This window comes from Alosa sapidissima, chromosome 16 (assembly GCF_018492685.1).
Source record: "Alosa sapidissima isolate fAloSap1 chromosome 16, fAloSap1.pri, whole genome shotgun sequence".
NCBI lineage: Eukaryota > Metazoa > Chordata > Actinopteri > Clupeiformes > Clupeidae > Alosa > Alosa sapidissima.
In genome coordinates this window covers 12,534,277-12,556,135 of record NC_055972.1, presented here as the reverse complement: position 1 = coordinate 12,556,135, position 21,859 = coordinate 12,534,277, and the positions used below count along the sequence as shown (strand labels likewise).

The window sequence follows — 21,859 nt, the reverse complement described above, 5'->3', positions numbered from 1 at the left end:
CCTAGTCAGGCCCGCTTAATTATACATGCTATTATGTGATTGGGTTCAGCCATGTCCGACACCCAGTCACATCCTGAAACGCACCACAGAAGCCTGGTGCCGAGACAGGAGTGGCTAGCCTACATGTTCCGTTGTTCTGCAGGTCAATAGCATCATTGGAGGGTAGTGTGCGTTTGCAGTCCAATGTTTTTATCCCCCCAATCCAGACATTATTGCTCTCAGCTTCTGAGCAGGGAACGAACGCACGTCTGGCCCATTAACAGTGATGAAGAGAAGACCGTTCCGTGCGGACACATTCATTCTGTTGCGCTCATCAGTGAGGATGTGATTCATGGCGCTAAATCCACGTTCGCACTCTGGTAATATGTAGGCCTATACAATGTATGTGCATGGGGACCTGAGACTGCCGACAGTTCGGTTTTTAATCATTGACGGGGTTGTCCCCCTCGAGGATGAAATTCATTCAGCAGAGGGAGGGATGTAAAAAACATTTTTTTACACCCCCAACAAATCGCACCCTGTCTATTATGATCCCTTGGTTGACATTCAAACCCTGGGTGGGTATGTTTCAGGAAGTACAGACTATAGTAACAGACCACTTCAATTTGATTTGTAACTTTTTTTTTTTTTTTTTCTTTCTTAAAAAGCCTAGGAAATTATGTTCTTTGCGATATGATAAAATAAGATCCATGAAAATGAGGTTCAGGCTTGGATTTGAAGTCTAATGCAAACCAAAGGTGGTGTCGATGCAGGCTAAGCTGTAGCAGTTGCAGACTACCTCTCTCAAAATCCATTTCCAGATGTCCTACTTTCGAATGTCTGTGTAATTTCCATATCAATAGCAAGCACGCACTGGGGACGGAAGGACTCCAACGGCAAATGCTACCACCATTTGTCTCCTTCTGATCACGAACCGCATGAAAACCCAAAACAAATCACTCGGAACACCTTTTCTCCCACATTACTGTTGAGGCTGTTATTAATCTCAATGCCGTATGCAGAACAACTCACGGCTTCACTCATCTATTAAAATGCCAGCTGGTCAAGGTTGGGAGTAATTATGTAGATTGGAACATAAATGTCATCCCCTGATAAACTGGGAGAAAACAGGCCCCAGGTTGGCATGTTTGTTTGTTTGTTTGTTTATTTATTTATTTATTTATTTATTTATTTATTTATTATTTACTTACTTTTATATATAAGGCAATGGGCCTCACCCATGTGGATCCAGCATAGGGGCATTTGCAGGTGTACTGGGGTGGATGACTGCATCTTGTTTAGCGTTGACAGACTGCCCCACACACTCACACACACAAGTTCTACCTCCTTTACAAAAAGACACACTCATCCCACCTCCTTTAGAGAGACTGGCCTAGAAACCCCATGAAGCATTATTAGATCCTTAGTCTCCTTGGACCTAAGAATAACTTGTTCAGCCATGTGTGACGGCTGAAATATGGGGGCCAGATGTGGACCTCTCCAACTCCCTGCACCCCCCCCCCCCCCCCCAAAAAAAAAAAAAAACCTCCTTACATGCTTTCAGTCTCACTCTGCCTGGCTGCTCTTCACACGGTCACTGCCCAGCTATGGAAACCCATAGTGAAATGCACTGTTGGCACTGTGTACCTTTTGATGTATGAATTTACACGTGTTTTGGTGCACTCTTCAGTGTTTGCTAGTAGTATTGCTTTAGCTTTGTATCACTTGGTCAAGCTCTACCATTTTCCCCATCCTTACATTTACAAACAAACACTTCACCTCAGAAAGATGTCAGACTTTGCCACCCCCACTGGTCACCAGTTGCAAACCCTGTTTCCAGACTGTAATGTCAAGTATGCTGACAGTTGGGCAGAATATTTAATAACCCTGATGATTGGGTTGATCAGGGACCTTGACTAAATGACATTGCAATCATCAGAAGGATACAGGCTATCCCACTTCCCCTTCCACCCACCCACCCTCCCACAAAGGAAATGGAAGCATACAACCGAGTCATGTTCACTTGATTTAGGAGCGATGAGAGACCCGCAGAGGAGAGTGATCCATCATCCTGATGTGCAGTGCAGCAAGTGAAGCCGGTACCTGAGATTGAAAGGATTGAGCATCCTGGCAGTTCTTTTGCTCAGGCTACGGTGAAGCAGCCATCTGATAGGTGGCTGAGAGAATACCCAAAATGACCTTGAGGAATACCCAAACGGCCTTGAAGAGCTTGAGTAGAGGAAACAAGAGATGACAGGAGTGGAGGAGGATTAAGTAGGAACATAGGAAATGAGGAAATGAGTTTGTTGAAAACTAGGATGGCATCCGTCATGGTCTGTTGAGTTTGAAGGAGATGAGCTAGTGCTCTGGGCAGTATGCAGTCCCACCATTGTGCTCTCCTTCCCTTATCAGGGAGACAGGGAAACAAGCTGCAGGGGCGAAGCAGATGACAGTCGCAGAGACTGATCAAGTGCTCCAATAATTACAGAATCACAATCCTGTAAATGGCCAAAGGTGGTCAAGTAGTAATTGGCAGTGGAAGTGGCTCTTGAAGGTTAACTCAGGAGACGGTGGAAAAGCTAATTGAAAAACCGTATCTTGTCAAATATGAATTTATATTTATTCATATAGCTGTTGGTATCATCCAGAGTGAACTGTTGTAATTCATTGTGTCTGCTTGGTAGTAGAACATTTGCTAACCTTCTTTGCGTGTGCTAACTTAACATTCAACCCAGTGAACCTTAGTGGTGATTTACAAAAGATGAGCAGTCAAAACACTGTCTGTGGAAAATGTAGGCTGTAAACAACTGTTAAGCTTACATGTAGGCTATGTGCTGGATTTCCTTATCTATTTCTCTGTGTGAATGCGTGTCAGACTGTTTCCCTTCATTGGCGATTACCTGAAGGGTCTTGGTTGATTTTGCTTGGGTCATCAACCCATATTGCATAGCCAATATATTTTTCTTGCAACTTCGAATGCCTGTGCTGACTTCCTAGCTAACCCCCCACCCCCACCCACTCTTAAAGGTATGGATTCTTCTCATAGTCAGGAGGGAGATGCCCAGCTTTTATCTTTTCAATCTCTGAGTTACTTTCTTTCGCTGACTGTCTACTTTTAAAGAGTACGGTTTAGCATCCTCTCTCTCCTCTCTCTCTCTCTCTCTTCTTTCTTTCTTTCTTTCTTTCTTTCTTTCTTTCTTTCTTTCCTTTCTTTCTTTCTCTTCTCTCTCTCTCTCTCTCTCTCTCTCTCTCTCTCTCTCTCTCTCTCTCTCTCTCTCTCTCTCTCTTCTCTCTCTCTCTCTCTCTCTCTCTCTCTGCCAAGATTAGATGGACAGTGCTGCGACAAGGCTGTCTTTGAAGGCTTAAATGTTTACTGTGTAGTGTGTATGTCTTTATGATGATGCTCTCAGCTTCAAAGCACCTCACAGGGCTTAAATTTCACTGCGGCATTGCGGGTATTGCGCATAATTTGTTCAAGTCCCGCAACTCTAGCCATCATAATGCGAGAAATTCCCGCATACACTTTTACAGCCTGTGTTTACTACCGAGTTGAATTGAACATGGCCTCATGCAGACGCAGACACACACACACACGGAGAGAGAGAGAACCACTTTGCGCTTACGCAAATAGGCTACTACGCAACCATGGCAAACTTTTACATCTGGAAAGAGCTCCTTGGTAACTATCCTGCTAGCTCAGGTCACGTCAACACTTGATCCCAGAAAGATTGTCTTGAACTTGTTAGTTTTTTGAACATTAATTTTATCTAATAACATAGAAAACATAATGAATTTCATCCACATATCCTTATGCACTATGCACAACTTTTATTCACTAGCGACTAGCCTAAAACCGTCAGGCTGAAGGGAGGCTAATTACTCTCACGTATTTTCTTAAAGTGACAGGCACTCAATTACACCTACTCATCACCAATGTGCACTCTATTAGACCTACACAACACATTAAAGATATGCCCAAGTGTTATAGCTTAAACGTCAATATGAAGCATTCAAATTACTAAATATGTTTAGCTACTAGTAATTACTAGTAAAATGCTATACATTATTAACTAAATACACTATATAAATTAACAAATATATGAAATAGAAACATAGCCTATCACATAAGCCATAATTTTCAGTGTGTGTGTGTGGAGAGTGTCAAGCAGAATCTAGGATGTCCACTGTTGTGAATGATCCCACTATATTACTGATGACGTCAGGGTGTTGGGGGCCCCAAAATCAAACACTTTTAAAAAGTATCGAAGAAGTATCGAAATTGAAATCCCCCCCTCCCCCCTAAATTGTGTAAATCCCCCCTACATGAATAACCTAAGGGGGGAATTCCCCCCCATTTTGAAAAATTAATTTTAAGCCCTGCCTCAGTATCCCTGAGAGATATTGACCGAATGAAATTAGCATGATGTAGATCCTCAAAATGTATGAAGGACAACTCTGAACAGATTCTGGTTTTAAGGATGACCATAGGATGACCATTTTCAGTGGCTCGCCCAGTCACCTTTGCTCCGTAGTTGTAATTGGTTGTGTAGACACACTTCAGGAAATGCTTATTTTGGGAATTTGGGATTTATTTTAGGAAAACCACTGTGTTCTAAATGTAAATGTGTTGGAAATGTTGACTCTTTGCATGTTTAACTACTACTCCCTCTTCTGGAGTTGTGTACTTTAACACTACCCAGTGTTGTTGACCGACTGTGTGTGTGTGTGTGTGTGTGTTCCTGTGTGTTTGTGCAGGAGTTGTTGGGTGTGCTTTGCCACAGACGAGGATGACCGGACGGCGGAGTGGGTGCGCCCGTGTCGCTGCCGTGGCTCCACTAAGTGGGTGCACCAGGCGTGCCTGCAGCGCTGGGTGGACGAGAAGCAGCGCGGCAACTCCACGGCCAGAGTCGCCTGCCCACAATGCAATGCGGAGTACCTCATCGTCTTCCCAAAACTCGGTATGCCCACCATACAGCTTTTCAATTTAGTGATGCTGCTTGATGGAATTGTATATCGATGAGTCATTTTATTTTTTTGTCTCTCTCTCTCTCTCTCTCTCTCTCTCTCTCTTTTCGGAAAGATTAAACAAAGTGCGTATATACACACAGCATGTCTAGAGGACTTATCTAGGGTGGTGTCTCATCCAGAGTAAACCAACCCTAAACAGGAGCTATTTGATTTGCAACTTTCTTCTTAAGTGTTAAGAAGAAACTACCGATTGCTTGCTATGTCAGAAATTGATTCAAGGGAAATGCTGATCACAGGAAGTATACAGTACTATAGAACAGTGTTTCTCAAAGTGTGGTCCGCAAGCTATCCCAAGTGGTCCGCGAGCAGACGTGGTAAAATATAATATAGATGAGTTGTTTGCAATATTGAACCAACTTATGTAAATCCAAACAGTTCTGCAACACTGCCTTTGTAAGCTACACCAGTTTAAATCATATGAATCCTGACACAGTAAACAAGATGCAAAGACCAGAAGCAAGGTGGTTCAGTGAGTAGGCCTATTGTGTAATATACTGTTGAAGTAGATGTACTGTTTTTTTCTTTAGCTAGTTGGTCCGTGATTTTTTTTTTTATTATTGCTTAAGTGGACTTTGGTCTGAAAAAGTTTGAGAAACACTGCTCTAGAACAATGAATCTACACACAAATGTGTGCGTGTGTATTATGTAGGAAAGTAGGATGTCCACTTTATACCTAACATTTGTCCAGACTTATTTACCGATTGACTTATCCCGCCCAAGCACCCCATCCAGTTCATCAGGATGTAATGTGTTGATGATGGATGTTTACTGTAGTAAATGGTTGATCAGTCACCATGGAGCAAAATGCCACAGTGGCCCCTGGCCTGTCGCTCTCTAATGAGAGTCCAATGAGAGAGTGTTGTCCATGCTGCCACCCACTCCACAAGGCTTCCATGACGTCAGTATGACGAAGGTGCTGCCCGTCACCCAGGCCTGCGTGCTTAGTCACCGCCAGGAAGATGAACGTCTTTTTTCCCCCAGTTTTGTTCGCACACGGTATTAGCACCTGGATCTCCGTGGCTTGACAGCCTTCTCTGTCCTCTATGTGCTGTGCCGAGGCTGGCTGTGTCCTAATGAAACTGTCTGCACACCCCCCGATGTCTCGCCCCCTTCATGTGTGAACAGCTGTTTATGAATGTCATCCTGCTCTATATAATTGGTTACTGTCCTTTCAAAGACACAGTGGGCTATCATGTCTCTTTCGTCGGATTTGCGCACCGCAGGATGTGTGTGCTAAACCGGACTCGATTTACATGTGAACTCCCCTTGCATTGGTGAGCGGTCCCCCAAGGATCTGTTCTGGACCTCTGTGAGCCCTCTCTCTGATATCAAACCGATAAACAGTGCGAGTGGACAAACAGTCTCGAGGCAGCTGAGGACGTCCAGGAAGCCTCACCTTGGCACTGGGCACACACACACGCGTCGGCCGGAGTATTTATAGCCCAGGGTTTGTCAGTCACTCTGAGCTATTAAAAGTGAGCCCTGATTCAAATCAGGGAGCGGTAGAGTAGAGTGCCCTGACCCAGGGCACTGAGCACCCCTAGAGGATCGAGTCAGGGTGGTCACCTCTTTCACCATTTTCTCTCTCTCTGTCTGTCTTCTCTTTCTCTTTCACTCGAGTTCAGTGTCCAGAGCAGTGGTTGCGTCTGTGGCAGAGCTTTGTACTGTATGCTGTGTTGACGGGTGTTTTGCATTTAGCTGTTGCTTGCTCTTTCGCAACTGCATTCAGACCAAAGGGTGCTACTGGTGGCCCCCCCAGGTCAGCGCCACCGCGGACTGGAATGTTATTAAGTAATGAATTATTATGACACTTGGTGCTGCCGTATTACGATCATCTTAATGTGGCAAAAATATTACAATATCATACTCTACTCCACCTCTACTAATTAGTAAAGTTACTAAGTCACTCTAAATAAATTCTGTCTGCTTTGTGCGCACACCAAAGATACAGAACATAATGATTGTGTCGTTTCCATGACGACTCCCATCAGCGAGGGCTCTTTTTGGTGGTATCGCTGCGCAAAAAGGGAACACCTGCTGCTCACTAAGGTTCATGACATGTCATGGCCTGGTGCGCTCGCTTCCTTCAATGACAATGGCCATTTACCCTGTCTGACTTCACTGATATCATTGTCACTGTGATTGTGGTGATAGAAATTCACCTCAGGCCCCTTTCGTTTCCTTCTATTTGTATAATAGAGGTGGACATTCTTGTTGAATGTCATCTCTTGTTGAACCTAATCTGTTGACATCATTAGTTGTGCAGGGAATATAAATGTAATTTTTCTCCCTTTCTCCTTGTTCTTTTTTTCCTCTGTGTCCCCTTACTGGTACACACACACACACACACACACACACACACACACACACACACACACACACATACACATGCAGGCAGGCACAGTGTCTCCTCTAATCTCTCTCCTTTGTGTAACCATCTGTATCGAGTGTACCCAGACTTTGGGTGAAAACCATCATGCTGGATGAATACCGCAAAAGGCTCTACGCAGACACCCTACCCGAATTAGATTGCCAGTGTTCCTCTTCTGGTGTCACTAGTGCACCAGCATTTCCCCCCCCATTTCCCCCCCTTTCAACTCCAAACTAGAGAAAAGCAAGTGAGAGAAAGAGTGAAGGGCACTTGGCTTTGATGTCCTTAAACTAAGGGCAAGAAACCACCAGATCATTCTCGACTCTAGTTAAGTGTTATTTTGAAGACAACAAGTGAGACAGATCGCAGAACAGAAACCCAGAGGTGCTGCTTTTTGGTTGAGAGTTCTTATCTTTCAGTGTGCTGTGGAGATTAGGTGTATACGCAGAGGGGAGAGCGGAGAAGACAGAGAAGGCTTTGGAAGGTCGTGGAAGAGGGGAGTTCGAGAGACGATAAAGAGAAAGCAAGGGCTGGATAGGACGAGTCTTGGCAGAAAGATGTGTGCACTGACTGCTTGGTTTACAGCTGCTGCTCCTGCTGTTGCCGTTGAATCACCTCAACCGACACTACAACCCCCCCCCACCTCCAAAATGTCACACAGCCCAGAGGGAGCAGGGAATGCAGTGCCACATCCGCAGACTGAGCATCAGCATCAGCAGTGACGTCTCCCTAATCGTGCAGGGAATGCTCTCTAAAAAGGTCATAATGCCCGTCAACCCGAGGAAGGAAAAAAGGTGTAGGTGTGTTTGGCATCAGGAAATACATGTGTGCTTTTCCATCTTGTGTGTGTGTGTGTGTGTGTGTGTACGTGTGTGTGTGTGTGTGTGTGTGTGTTTCCGTTTCCAGAACACCTCGGATGTTACACGGAGCTCTGCACTGCCCAGTACCAGTCCAGTGTTATCACGCACTGTGTGACGTAAATCAAAAGCTGGCTCACAGACCCATTGTGTTGGTGCTCCAGCAGTAAAGAGGACTTTTGGCCCACAACCACGCTTGTGCTGTCAAAGTGGAGCTCTTGAATGCTGTCGTGGAAGGTTGCGTTGAGGGTTGACTCATTCTACTGTACCATGGAGAGGCCACAACAGCTGCAGTGCAGCCACTAACTAAATGGGATTGCCCACAGTAGTGCGCAGTTCACCCAAGTCAGTGTACAAGGAGGCCATGACAGATTGTACCGTAATGTCCCGACTATTAACAAAAGTTTATACATTGATTTTGCAAAATTTCTTCAGCTATGAGGTTAGTAGTCGGAGGCGGAAATGCTTTCTTCTCCTCGTTGTGATTAAAGCATGTTCTGTTTCTGATTTAGTGGGCTATTGGGCACTGTGGTTAATACAGGTGCGGTTTTATTTGAATAAACACTGTCCTGCGGTAATACATGGGAAATTACTGTATGTGTGCTTTGTCAGTTTGTCCTTGGTGGTGCCACGTTGGTCCCCTGTCTGTGCTTTAATTGGGATGTTGCTGATCATGCGTTCAGTACTGTGGGTGTGGTGTTGCACAGCGATGCGGAATCTGTGCCACTGCGGGTCGCGCCGTTTGCCAGGGAATGCATCCGCACTTTCAGGGCATGGTCTTCATTAGGATGGCTATTTGGCTCTGGATCTCCTCCATGAGACAGACTCTCGGCTCATAACACCAGGTAGAGTCCGCTGTTCTAGGCTCCCAGTGATCTTCCCCTGGCAACAGAGGTGGCAGACCAGGACAGAGTGCAACAATAGTGCCAACCCTTCTTCCCCTCTCGCAAAATGGCCAGCATATTGGAACTGGGTTCTTCAAAGTACCCCCACTCCCACTACCACCCCCCCCCCCACCCCTCCTTTCCATCTCTGCCCAATTTTCTTTCTCTCCTTTCTTTCATTTATAATTATCTTAATTATGGGAAGTGTTGCCAGGAGCTGGAAGAAACTGTTTCAGCTTTTTCTTGTGCCAATAACCATTAAGCATGACCCAGTTCCCCCGGGGGCCAGCCATGGCGTAATGCTTAGGCAGGGAGAAAGCGGAAGAGATTGCGACAGCGCCAACCCAACCTGACCAGGCCAAATGAATGGCCTCCGGTGGAATCGATGGGTTCTGGCCACACACACACACACACACACACACACACACACACACACACACACACACACACACACACACACACACACACACAGTGAGTCTGTGTTCTGTCTAACATGACTTGGGTTTTATCAGGGAGCTCTTAGTGTTGAATTTTCGAGAGTGGACATTTTATTATTTTTTTTTTTATTTATTTATTTATTTATTTATTGTGCTCTCACTTTTCTAGATTCAGCGCAGTGGTGCTGTTTATAGCACCCTCGCTAAATAGGAACGAGGTGAACATATTTAGACATGGGCCCAGATTATGTGGCCGTACGGGGTGAACTCTTTTTTTTTTTAACTCTGCGCCTTGTGCCAACGCTACCGACGAGCCATAGAATAAACAAAAATATTTATTTTGACTTCCCAAAACCTCCCAGTTCCACACACCCACAGTGACTCATTGCATAAATAGAAATGTTGGGAAACCAGACCGGTTAACCAGCAGCTTGCTGGTGTGTCTGACTCTAAGAATAGAATTAAGGAGTCCACAGGTAGTTTGTGAAGACCTTGGCTGTCTATGTGGACATACTGACTGCCAGTCATCGTGTGTGTGTGTGTGTGTGTGTGTGTGTGTGTGTGTGTGTGTGTGTGTGTGTGTGTGTGTGTGTGTGTGTGTGTGTGTGTGTGTGTGTGTGTGTGTGTGTGTGTGTGTGTGTGTGTGTGTGTGTTTATGAATATGAATACAGAAGAGAGGATGGGTAGATCGGGGCCAGTTCGGACTCCCCTCTAATGCTTGTCAAGGCAGCAGCGGTTCTGCAGCACCATGGCAACTGAGCCGTGAGTACCATCGCCACGGCGCCACGCAATCTGCTTTCCTTTTAATCCAGAGACTGACAAATACAAGCCCTCATCAGGGATGCCTCCTCAGGCGGGTGATGAGTCTCTGGCTTCAATATGGATGCTACAGCATTGTGTGTGTGTGTGTCCCTTTGCACATGGTTTTATTTTGGGTGCACACCTGCGCCAAATCCTCTGAGACTCCTGTTATTAGCGTGATGGTCTGTTGGACATGAGCCCAATGTGATGGACAACAGTGGGGACAAATCTTGGCCACATTTAGCACTGCCTGCCTCATTGGTAATGCATTTTCAACCACATCCCTGGCTCGGTACAGCTCTGTGGTTGGTTGTGTATTTGTGTGTGTGTGTGATTGAATATGTGTGTTGAATGTGTGTACGTTTGAAGCTAGGAAGGCTTTCCACCAGATTTTGAAGAGTCTTTGCAAATTTCTGCCCATTTATCCAGAGAAGTATTTGTGAGGTCACACACAGCACACAGTGAGGTGAAGCACACACTAATCCCGGCGCAGTGAGCTGCCTGCTACAACAGCGGCGCTCGGGGAGCAGTGAGGGGTTTAATGGTATAGAAAACCCTGCTCTCTGCCAGCCAATCGTGTTCTTCTGTACCCGAATCACTTAAACATGTCTTTATGGTTGTTTTTCAGCGTTTAGGCTTGGGGTAGTGAAGGGAAATCATAATGCTTCAGATATTGTGGACAAATTATATGCTTCAAACATTTTGGGAACAGTTAGAGGAAGTCCTTTTTGGTTCTAGCATGACTGTACCCCAGTGCACAAGGCAATAAAGAGATTGTTTTGAGAGTTTTGTGTGGAAAAACTTGACTGGCTCACAGAGAACAGGTTCCTCTGTGCCATTAAACACCTTTGGGATGAACTACAAGAGAGATTAGAGGCCAGGCTTTCTTGTCTGAGGTCGGTGCCTGACTTCTGCTGTTACTCTAAATAAACAAGTAAAAGGGGAGTTAGTGTGCGGGTATTCCTTGAGCTGTAAAATCTTGTGGAAATCCTTCCCCAAAAGAGTAGAAGCTGTTACCACTGCAACTGGGGGGGGGGGGGGACCAACCCTATATTGATCCCTGTGGGTTGAGAATGGGATGCCAGCGAAGTTCCACTGGGTGTAATGGCAACTGGCAATCTAATGTATCTGGCAACTGGATCCTGTTAATCAGTTCCTGTCCCGTCCAGTCTCCTGTTACCCGATCAGCTTTCACGCTGCTAATAGCCCAGTCCCTTTCACCAGACAGTGCTAGTTTACCAAGTAGATTCCACATCACCAACCAACAGGGCAGGGGGCCTCAATTTGGGCAGCGCTGCAGCCAGCCTCCCCCCTGGTGCAGGACTCCACCTTCAGCAGACGGAGGGTGGGAGGGGGGGGGGTGGGAGAGTTATTTATAGAGCACGGTTAGGCCCCCCCTCAGTGTGAGGAAATCAGGTTGCCTTCTCGTAAATATTGCATGCTTTCCTTTGAGCCGCTGTGGAATGTGAGCTCGTTCCAGGACGAGGAGGATGAAGAGAGGCAATGAGACGAAGGTTAGCATCAGCTCTCTGCTCTCCTCTTTAGTCTGCCTGCTTAGGTTGGCACCCAAGCCTGTAAGAACGCGACCCCGAGTGTTTACCCGTTATTTGCCAACAGGGGCATGAGAGGCATTTGAAGAGTTTTGCCTGGAGTGGAATGTGTAACAACACTGGCTGATGGATTAGGTTTAGACACACACACACACACACACACACACACACACACACACAGAGAGGAAGAGAGGGAGAGAGAAAGGGCGCTTTAGATACCTCCTTCTCTGTGGGTTTATATTGATGTGTATTGGGAAAGAAGTCTGGCAGTGGACTGAAGGTCATGCTCCCTGGAAGATGTGAGTAATATGACATTCCACCCAAAGTGGGCCTTTGATCATCCCCAAAGCCTCGGTTATTTTTGCCCTGAGCCCCGCAGAATGCAGATGGAATTTCATCTCCGTTTAAGTCAGCAACTCCCCTAAAACGCATACTGAGTGTTTCATGAACGCTGTGTAGTGCGGGTGGCAGTATCTTTGAGTGTGTGTGTGTGTGTGTATGTGTTTGTCTGTCTGTACCTGAGTCTTGAGAATTGGGGAATGCCATGGGTAACCTTCGGTCACTGATTCCCAGCGTCTGATGAATTCTGCGTGGTCTTTGCCACCATTTATGGAAGGGCCAGGAAGCCCTAGAGGATTGTTGGTGGGGACATGGTAGCTGGGGCCAAGGCACATCGCTTCAGTTGCTTTCTGGTGCTCGGAAACTGACATACAGTTGTGCAAATTTACTTTGCTACGTGTTGCTTGGAATAGTCATCTGTGAAGTGGAAAGTGTGTGTATGAATATGAGTGTGTTTGTGTGCATGCACACACACATATAGACACATAGAAAAGCATAAAAATATCAAAATGGAAAAACAGGTGTGGTGTCAGAAGCTCTCTTAACTGTCTGCGCTGCCACGAGGGCAAAAGCCTGACCCCTGCTGGAGATGTCCTCTGTCAAATAGCCGAGGTTTGTGTGTCACTGCTGCTGTTAGTCAAATGTTGTTATCCCATTCACCATCAGCATTGCAATACGGTGATACTGGGTACAGAAATTCTGTCTAACAGCAGCAGCTATTCGTTGGGCTGTGCTCCTTAAGGAATAAGGCTGGTTGTTGTGTGTGCAGAGGAGCTCACAGCACGGCTTGTCTGTTAGAGTTGTGTGCATCTCTCCAGTCTCTTATCAAAGTCCTTATAGACCCTTTCAACAAGGTAAACAAAAACAATGCTTGAACGTTCTATTTGGTTCCCAATCTACTTCTTCTGCATTAAGATAACATATGGAATGTTAAAACGGAAGTCTTGTGGGGCCAACTATGATGCTGAGAATGGAACTCTCTTGAAAGGGTCCATAGGCCCCACCACTTGGTGGCCATCTTGGTAACGCTTCAGGCCGTTCTTTCGTCAATAATGCCGTTTCCAACAATGCAGTTGGTTACTTACATCACAGAAAGAGGCGGGATATGTGTAGACAAGTGCCATATTGGCTTTACGAACTAGCCCCGTACATTTCTATGAAGGATTCTTTGAATGTTAGGCCTCCTTATTGTAAAGTGTGTCTGCTCTTCTGCAGGCCCCGTTGTGTACGTGTTAGACCTGGCTGACCGCCTCATTTCCAAGGCCTGCCCCTTTGCTGCCGCCGGTATCATGGTGGGATCCATCTACTGGACGGCCGTCACGTACGGAGCCGTCACAGTCATGCAGGTCAGAGCCTCATTCAGCTAAAGATGACTCCAGATGTCTTCCCAGAGATACCGGAGTGATGGCCTCCTCTTTTACTGAATTTACTCAATGAATGTGTTTGCCTTTGATGAATATAATTTGAAATATAAGGAGCATGTTTTTTAACGGTCAGTCTGTCCAGTGTCATCTGAAGTGTTCCATACCAATAACTGAAAGGAATCTTGTTTAGTCTCAGCCTGATTCTGAATAGAAATACCTTCTTTCGACCATATTGAACTGTGTGTGTGTGTGTGCACGACAGGTGGTGGGTCACAAGGAGGGCCTTGACGTGATGGAGAGGGCCGACCCTCTCTTCCTGCTCATCGGCCTGCCCACCATCCCGGTCATGTTGATTCTGGGCAAGATGATTCGCTGGGAGGACTACGTGCTCCGCCTCTGGAGGAAGTACTCCAGCAAGCTCCACATCCTTGACAAGATCTTCCCAGGTGAGGCTCTCAGACAGACTTTAGTGCATTTAGACGTGTTGTCTAGCTAGAGAAAGAGACAGCGTGGGAGAGCTCGCTCCATTTTCTTTGGGGCAAACCCTGGTGCACTCTTCAATTCCACTAACCAGTTTTTTTATAGAGCCAGCAGTATGTGGGAGGATGAATGAGCTTCAAGCTCTGCATAGGTATGGCTAGACCTCAGGTGGGTGGCCTCACTGGGCAGTCCAAATGATGTGGACGATGGACGATGGACGATGGATAATGTTTTGAGTTCTAAACCCAACACAGTCAGAATATCTTCTTGGGTGTTGTGGTGTATAGTTGCTAAAAAAAAGTAATTGGCTCATCTGGCTACAGAGTCCATTCCAGGTGTCCATGGCATGAGGACCCGGGTCATTCCTTGCTCCCACCCATCTCTCTATCCCAATTGCTTCCTGTCAGTGTCTTCACTATTCTATCACTATAAAGGCAAAAAAAGCCCACAAATATACTTAATATAAACAACAAGTAAGTAATGTCTCTGTAGAAAAAGAGGACCTTCTGCAGGTAGAAAGTGAGCATCCCTTGCTGTCCCATTTGGATCTAGGGTTTACTCTGCCTTTAGAGAGCCAGCCATACCCATGAACATGCATACTAACTCAGTCAGTGTAAGAACCTGCTGGCAGAAGGGTCGTCCCCCATTGGTGTATGTGAGCGGAATTATTACAGTGTGTAAGCATCATGCTTAGCTAACAAGGCATCTGTAGGCACCAGGGATTCTTATGTATGTATATGTGTGAGTGCCTGTGTGTTTTTGGGAGTTTGTGGGTGGTGTTTTTCCACTGTACTCAACAGTAAGTGCAAGTGATTGATGGTGGGAAACCAGACCCCTGGGCTCAAGGGGGAGCCCACTGACCTTTTCTTCTGTAGTCTTCAACCTACACACACCACACACCACACACACACACACACACCACACACACACACACACACACGCTTCTTCTGAGACGGCTGGTTTGGGCCAAAACTTTGTATCTGCCAGTCCCCAAACCTCCACCCACCACACCACACACACCGTAATTTCCTCAATCTCTACTCCCACTCGTGGATAACGGTTCCTGGGTCCTCCTCCCACTCTCGGCCACCCCCGCACCCATGCACCCCCCACGTATAAATGAGGCGTATGAGCGAGCGGTCACCTTTCACTAGATTTACGAGAGCTATTTGAGGCGCTGTGTGGTCTTACATGTGCCTGGACCGGACGCGTGTCATCCTATCCCCATGAACACACATGAAGCCTGTGTTCTGTGTGTCTTACATAACTTGCACCACTATGCCACTTTCTTTATTACTTAGGTCAAACAGAACTACCCAAGCCTTTTATTGGCCTGACTTTGCACTAGTATTTTATTGACTGTCCATGCACAATTTCAACCAAATTTTGCTGCTCTTATTTTTTCATTATTATATGTGCCCTCTTATTTACTTATTTACTTACTTTTTTGTTTACTTGAATGTTATGTTTGTCTGTGGACTTAAATTGGTAAAATATGTCTTGTCTTCACCGTGGGATAGTGAGAAACGTAATTTCGATCTCTTTGTATGTCTGGAACATGTGAAGAAATTGACAATAAAGCTGACTTTGACTTTGACTGTGTGTCACATGTACGCCTATCTGGCCAGGGACAGCTCATATTATATGCCATGTACCGCGGTGGCCAGGTCTTATGTGTATCTAATGTCAGTTGTATCTTATATGTTTAGATTGCACCACAGCGTGTTTTCCCAATGAACACCTATGAAATCAAACCTCAATCATGTCATCAATTGTGTACGTTTCATGACCGATACATCTGTTGTAATTCTGAGCTAAAGCAATTGAAAATGCTCATCATCCACACTCTTTCAAATGTCTCCATATGTATATATGTATGTGTGTGTCTATACAGTATAGTCACTGTGACTCGCATACACAAAGTTTAAACCATGGCCGCCTCTCCCCCGCCCACTTTTCAGGGATTGGTCGTCCGGTGCCCAGGATTCCTGCAGAGGCCAGCCCATTGGCCGATCATGTGTCAGCGACACGAATCCTGTGTGGAGCGCTGGTCTTCCCCACCATCGCCACCATTGTGGGCAAGCTGATGTTCAGCAGCGTCAACTCCAACCTCCAGAGAACCATCCTGGTACGTCTCTAGCCAGCATCCTAAAATTGCCCTTGCTTACTTTTGCAATTGCATTGTAAAAGGAGACATTCGGGTGTCATTATGTCACCACTAGTTCAATATCAACATACAGCTTGAGGGGCCTTCTTAACTCAATTATTGTGGGATCTCTAAAAAGGACTGCAGCTATGCCTCAGCTCAGCAGGCACAGTATTGTAAGCATCCCATTGGTTCAGAAGTACCTACACTACACGTTTCACACTAGATATCAGTGACATTTTGTTCACTGGGTTATTTAAATAGAATGGGAATAATGTTGAAGATCTCTGGATTTTAAAATTAGTTTTCTGCTGATTTATCTTTTCAGTCATCTGTTTAGTGTGCAAGTTCTGGCTGATCTTCCTACATTTTTAGACTTGTGGCTGGACAGTAGACACTTTATTAAGGTTTGGTTTGGCTCTTGTTCATCCTGTGATAGCACAGCACTGTATGTCCCAGGGTTCCTGTGATCGCCCTGAATTTGTAGAATCTTGTGTGTTTATATTTTCTAATTAGTGCAAAAGCAAGGCCTAGAACATGCAGCATTTTGCATCCAAGAGGAGCAGTAGAAACCACAATCAGGACCTTTAACCTTTCACATTCCTCTCTCTCTCTTTCTCTCTCTCTCTCTCTCTCTCCTAGGGAGGCATTGCATTTGTGGCTATCAAGGGAGCCTTCAAGGTGTACTTCAAGCAGCAGCAGTACCTGCGACAGGCCCACCGCAGGATTCTCAACTTCCCTGAGCCGGAGGAGGCCTGAGAGGGGACCAGAGAGAAGAGGAGGGGCCCCTCCTAGCATGGAGGTCACAAGACCGTACGGGACAATACAGCACGGATAGATAGATGGATGGATTGTCGGTCCACTTGCCTGTCTGCCTGCCTGCCTGTCTGCTGGCCCTCACAGCCCCCCCCCCCCCCCCCCATATGACAGACAGACAGATGCTGTGTTCAAGTGGTCATTATGTTCACTCCACCTCCCCACATCTTGGCAGGGGTCATGCCAACCCGGTACAGGCTGCTGGAACTGTGGACAGCTTATAGGAGCTCCAGGAACGCCCAGGAAGCAGAAGTAACATGTGGTCAACCTGACACTAAAACACACACACACACACACACACACACACACACACACACATACGTACACACACACACACGTACACACAAACACGTGTGACCCCCCTCAGAATGTGACCCTTCTCTGTTGTGTGGCTCGCATGGTTGTTAACCCCCCCCCCCCCCTTTTTTTTTCCCCCCAAGTTTTTACTGGATTGTTTTAAAGTGAGTAATTGTGGTGTACCACATAAGTATATGAGAGATTTTTTTTATTAAGTATACAAATAAATTGGTTGTTTTATAATTTATTTTTTGCAGTGATCTGAGCTGGAAATATTCCCTTGTGCTTTGAGGAAGCTGCTAGGGAGAATCACACCACATATGATTGATTCATAATTTTGTAGGATGCATACTAGCACTTATATCTGCTCTTTAAATGAGAACGGGAAATCTATGTATGTAATATATGTTTATGTACAGTATGTATACAAAATTTCCCCTTGCTTTCCCAGAGTGTTGCTAAATCTCTGAATGATCTGTAACTCTACTTCATCTATTAGCAAGCTTTTTGTTGCAAACCCAGTCTGTGGAACACTTCAACATCACACAGGCAGAGTGTGTCTCTCAGTTTATCTGAAGTGTTTTTTTCTTCAGCTGAATACTGTGTGTTGTGTAGGCTTTATGAAGAGCAGGGGATCTGGACAGATTTACACAGGATAAAATAAAAAAATAATGTTGCTTCTACCTTCACCCAAGAATTTAGCCCTGCTTGGCTTAGAGACTTGTATGTAGATTCTTTCGACCACATTTAAGAAAACTATCAAATGCAATTAACACCAAACCTATTTAAGAGCTGAGTGTGTCAATATGTCCAATATGCCTTGAGAGTATTAATGTTAAACCTGTTTTGTAACGTTGTAAGGTACATTACTGCTTTCTAATATGTTTCTCTTTATTCTATTTTTGTCAATGTATTCTCCAAGCTTGTACCTTTGAGCCCATGTGGTATGTCCCGTTTCTGTTGCTAGGACACTAACCACATAAAAAGGATGAGTTTGAGAGAGACTTGAAGATGTGGAAGAACACAGTTGGCAGAAGGACAATTATTCACACTTAGTGGCCTTTTTGTAACCCAAAGGTGAGTCGACAAGGCACAAGAATGACAGTTGAATTGTGCATCCATCACAAAGACGGATGGGTTTGGCAGTGTACAGAAGTGTTTCCTAAGTGGATAAGAGACAACACAGATAAGTGCAATGGTGATTGGAAATAAACCTTGTCCAATTTTTCCTTTTGACTCCTACCAAGTTTTCTTGTTTCTAAATAATCACCCATATATGAAGTGTTGATATGTCATCCCTTAAAATGAAAGGTGTCCAGTATTTAGTCTAGTACTCAGTGAAAAATAAATGTGTGTGTGTACGGAGATTGACAGCATACCATGAATGCCATTGGATTTGAACAGATATCACCTCTTTCGAAGGTGTTTTACTTTTGAACACCTTGTGCAGTTATAGCCCAATTGCCCATGGGTTGCTCAGTACATTCTATCCTCGAATCAGCTTCGTCACAAAAATAATAAAATAGCATGTACTAACAGTATCTTATAACGATCACTGAAACCTGTATTAATGTCATCCAAATGTTTGCTTTGCCAAAAGGCAGACAGTTCACTGTTTTTGGAATTTGTTGTTCAGTTATTTTCTTCAGAAAAGTTTTTTTGAAAGTCACATCCACATTTGTACAGTGACTCTATAATGCCAAAAGCTGAATGTTGACATTGTAAAAAAACATGCTTTGTACAGATTTTCCCTTGGGACATAGATACATGTTGATTTATGTGAATAAATGTATTTTTCCAAGGTGTGCCTTGTGTTGTATTTTCAGAGGCTGCATTTTTGGATTAATTGACATTTGCAAAGTAATTTACAATTTTAGAATGTGGGAAAAGCTAATCCAAATATAGTCTGACTGCTAAGAGAAATCTTGGAGTTTTAGTTTTTGGTTGCCAAGGTTTAAAAATTGGGACAAACATTTATGGACAATAAAACCAAGTTAATTCATCACTATATCATTTCTAAGTTAAGTGTGTGTGAGACTACCTGCACATTTAAAATATTAACAGCATTGCACATCACTCTCTGCTATCTGACAGAACGCTTACTTGGCTTGGTAAACAGAGAGCCACAAAACATTTTTTTACAAGGGTTTTCCAAACAAACAAACTAGTTTAGCAAATAAACACTCCAGACAAGATTGTTGTGGTGTGTTTTGTTTTTTTATTCAAACACTCTTGAGAATAAGATGAAGCCACCTCACTTCAACACACTCCAAACGTCATGCACACACACTGGCCACCACCAACATTCCGTCCGTCCACCCACCCACCCCTCGGATACAGGCAATGTTGACGGCCTATACAGTTAGGCCGGCGACACAGATACATAAAGACCTCACTCCTGTTGGCAGTTCCCTTGTGACAGTGGAGACACAATCTCTGAAATCAAAAGAGGCCATCATGCAGCCTGTCCAATGAAACCCCAACACAACATTCCACTGCATACCCTGGATCTGTGTTCACCAAAAGCATTGGTGTGTGAAGGATATCTTAAGATCGTTTCAAGGATCCTCTAACAATGCTCTTGGTCCCCATGGGCCTGGTAAATCTGAAGTCAAAAAACACAGGCACCTGGGACCAGACCCTTTACAGAGAGACCTGATGACGGTCCATGGAGCGGGATGGGAAAGTTTCAGCCACGAGCACCTTCACAAGACATGAATGGAGCAACTTCTCAAGCCTGGCCTTCACAAAATGGTGCAACACACAGTAAAATGCTGGAACACCATAAAGGCTGCTGCACTGCTTAAAGTAAAGTTGTCAACAACTGAAAGAGGCTGAGCTTCTTCCAACATTAATATGTTTATCCATACGTGTTTTTATTTCTATGAAGTGTGATTAAAACTCTGAAAAATAAGATGCAGCATTTACAATTGTTTTGACGACTCCTGAGATCTGCACTAGCTATGCCTTCAGCTTGTTTCTCTGGGTTAACAAAAACCAAACAAAAAAAAAAAAAAAAGTCTACGGACTGGCGGTGGTCTGGCTTGGCAAGACGCAACACCTGAGAGACGAAGCCAGTGGCGCTTCACCTGGCATCGCCACTACTGCACGCAACATCCCCACAAGACCCCCTCGGTAGAAAGAGAGGAACCAGGAGAAAAGAACAGAGAGGAGTCACAGAAAGACAAGGCCTACAAACTAAACGGCCGTGTCGCTTTTCTAACCATCGAACCCCTCTAGATGTAAGCTGCGTAGAAGTGGCAGAGGCCGGCAGGGCAAGGAGCTGCCTAGACTGGAGGTTGTGGCCTGAGCGTCTTATTATTGCTTGTGTGAAGAGAGAGGTGCATATTGACAGAGGGTGGCTCATAGCCTACCATCACCATGAAACGGTTATCCTTTTCAATACTCTTAAAGGTTCAGAGAAAAATCAAATCTTTCTCTATGAAGTCAATCCACGCACTGTTCTATACTCCCAGTACTTCTTCAGCATCTCAGATTAAGTTAATTGGGCATAGTGGGGACAGACAGGAATGTGTGGCCTTAAACCATCCTAATCAAAGGGTTATCCTAGCCACCACAAAAGGGAATGACTAATCCCAGACAGCAGTTACATTAGGGGAGGATGTAAGGGAGAAGGATATATGAGGGCAAAAAGTGTTTCATGACCGTTACACATCCTCCTGCATTGCTCATGTTTGAGATCTCAGTGTCTAATATTTAAAACCATGGGCAACATATTTAGAGATATGCAACGAAAATGAAAAAAAAACAAAAAACAAAAACATGGGCATTTAAAAAGTTTATTTTTTTCCATTCGAAATTTGAAAATAAAATCAGTCATTGGGGCCACCCTGAGTAGATGCTTGGACAACAGCCCTTTAAAAAGCACTGATTGGAGATAAAAACAAAGAACAACAAATAATAAAAAGACAAACCTTACACTATTTAATAGAATCTTTCGTAGCAGTCTAAAAGCAGCTCTTCAAAGCACCCCAACACTTTACTTGTTTAAATAAAAAAAAAGAGAAAAGAGACAGATTTCACAGATCTATACAAAGATGAACATTTCTCATACGGCTGACATCTTCATAACATGGAATCCCTTCCTCCAGCACCGCTGGGTATTGACCCGGCATGGCTGAATAAATTGAGGTGGCTTCAAGTTATAAAGATCTGGGACTTCTGGATTATTCCTTTGCTCATCTCTATCCAATATAAGAGGACTGTGTAATGAATGAACCTTCTGCTTGCTTCATGGGCCAAAAACATACCATACATAACATTCATCCACTTCCTATGGTAAAGTAAAGCAGGTAGGACCTACATTAGATGTTTAACAAGGGTAGAGGGCTATGGGTGCTGGCCCTGATATGCATATTTCATTTTTTTGTTTTTATAATCTACTTCCTATACAATGTTGTCAGTGTGTTTTACTCACCTCATCACTGAAATGTTTTAGAGAGCTGAAGTGCTTTGTGGACACTACTTTTCACACTCAACTATGGTAAGA

At 44.7% G+C, this 21,859-nt stretch overlaps 2 protein-coding genes across 4 annotated transcripts in view; one reads left to right on the top strand and one right to left on the bottom strand.

Annotated features, from left to right (window-relative positions):
• Positions 1-19,150, top strand: part of march5 (membrane-associated ring finger (C3HC4) 5) — a 38,409-nt gene extending 19,259 nt beyond the window's left edge. The window contains exons 2-7 of one of the 3 annotated variants that reach the window (XM_042065754.1): positions 4,735-4,937; positions 10,228-10,318; positions 13,462-13,592; positions 13,873-14,056; positions 16,052-16,218; positions 16,879-19,150. In XM_042065754.1, coding sequence (XP_041921688.1) covers positions 4,767-4,937; positions 10,228-10,318; positions 13,462-13,592; positions 13,873-14,056; positions 16,052-16,218; positions 16,879-16,995 — 861 coding nt within the window. In that variant the 5' untranslated portion in view covers positions 4,735-4,766 and the 3' untranslated portion in view covers positions 16,996-19,150. The remainder of the gene's footprint in view (positions 1-4,734; positions 4,938-10,227; positions 10,319-13,461; positions 13,593-13,872; positions 14,057-16,051; positions 16,219-16,878) is intronic. The other 2 variants (XM_042065756.1, XM_042065755.1) reach the window with 2 other exon arrangements.
• Positions 19,151-21,135: 1,985 nt separating this feature from the next.
• ide (insulin-degrading enzyme) overlaps positions 21,136-21,859 on the bottom strand; it is a 33,711-nt gene continuing 32,987 nt past the window's right edge. The window contains 1 exon segment of the mRNA XM_042065751.1: positions 21,136-21,859. This exon segment is cut by the window's right edge and continues 365 nt beyond it. The gene's annotated coding sequence lies outside the window, so the exon portion shown is untranslated.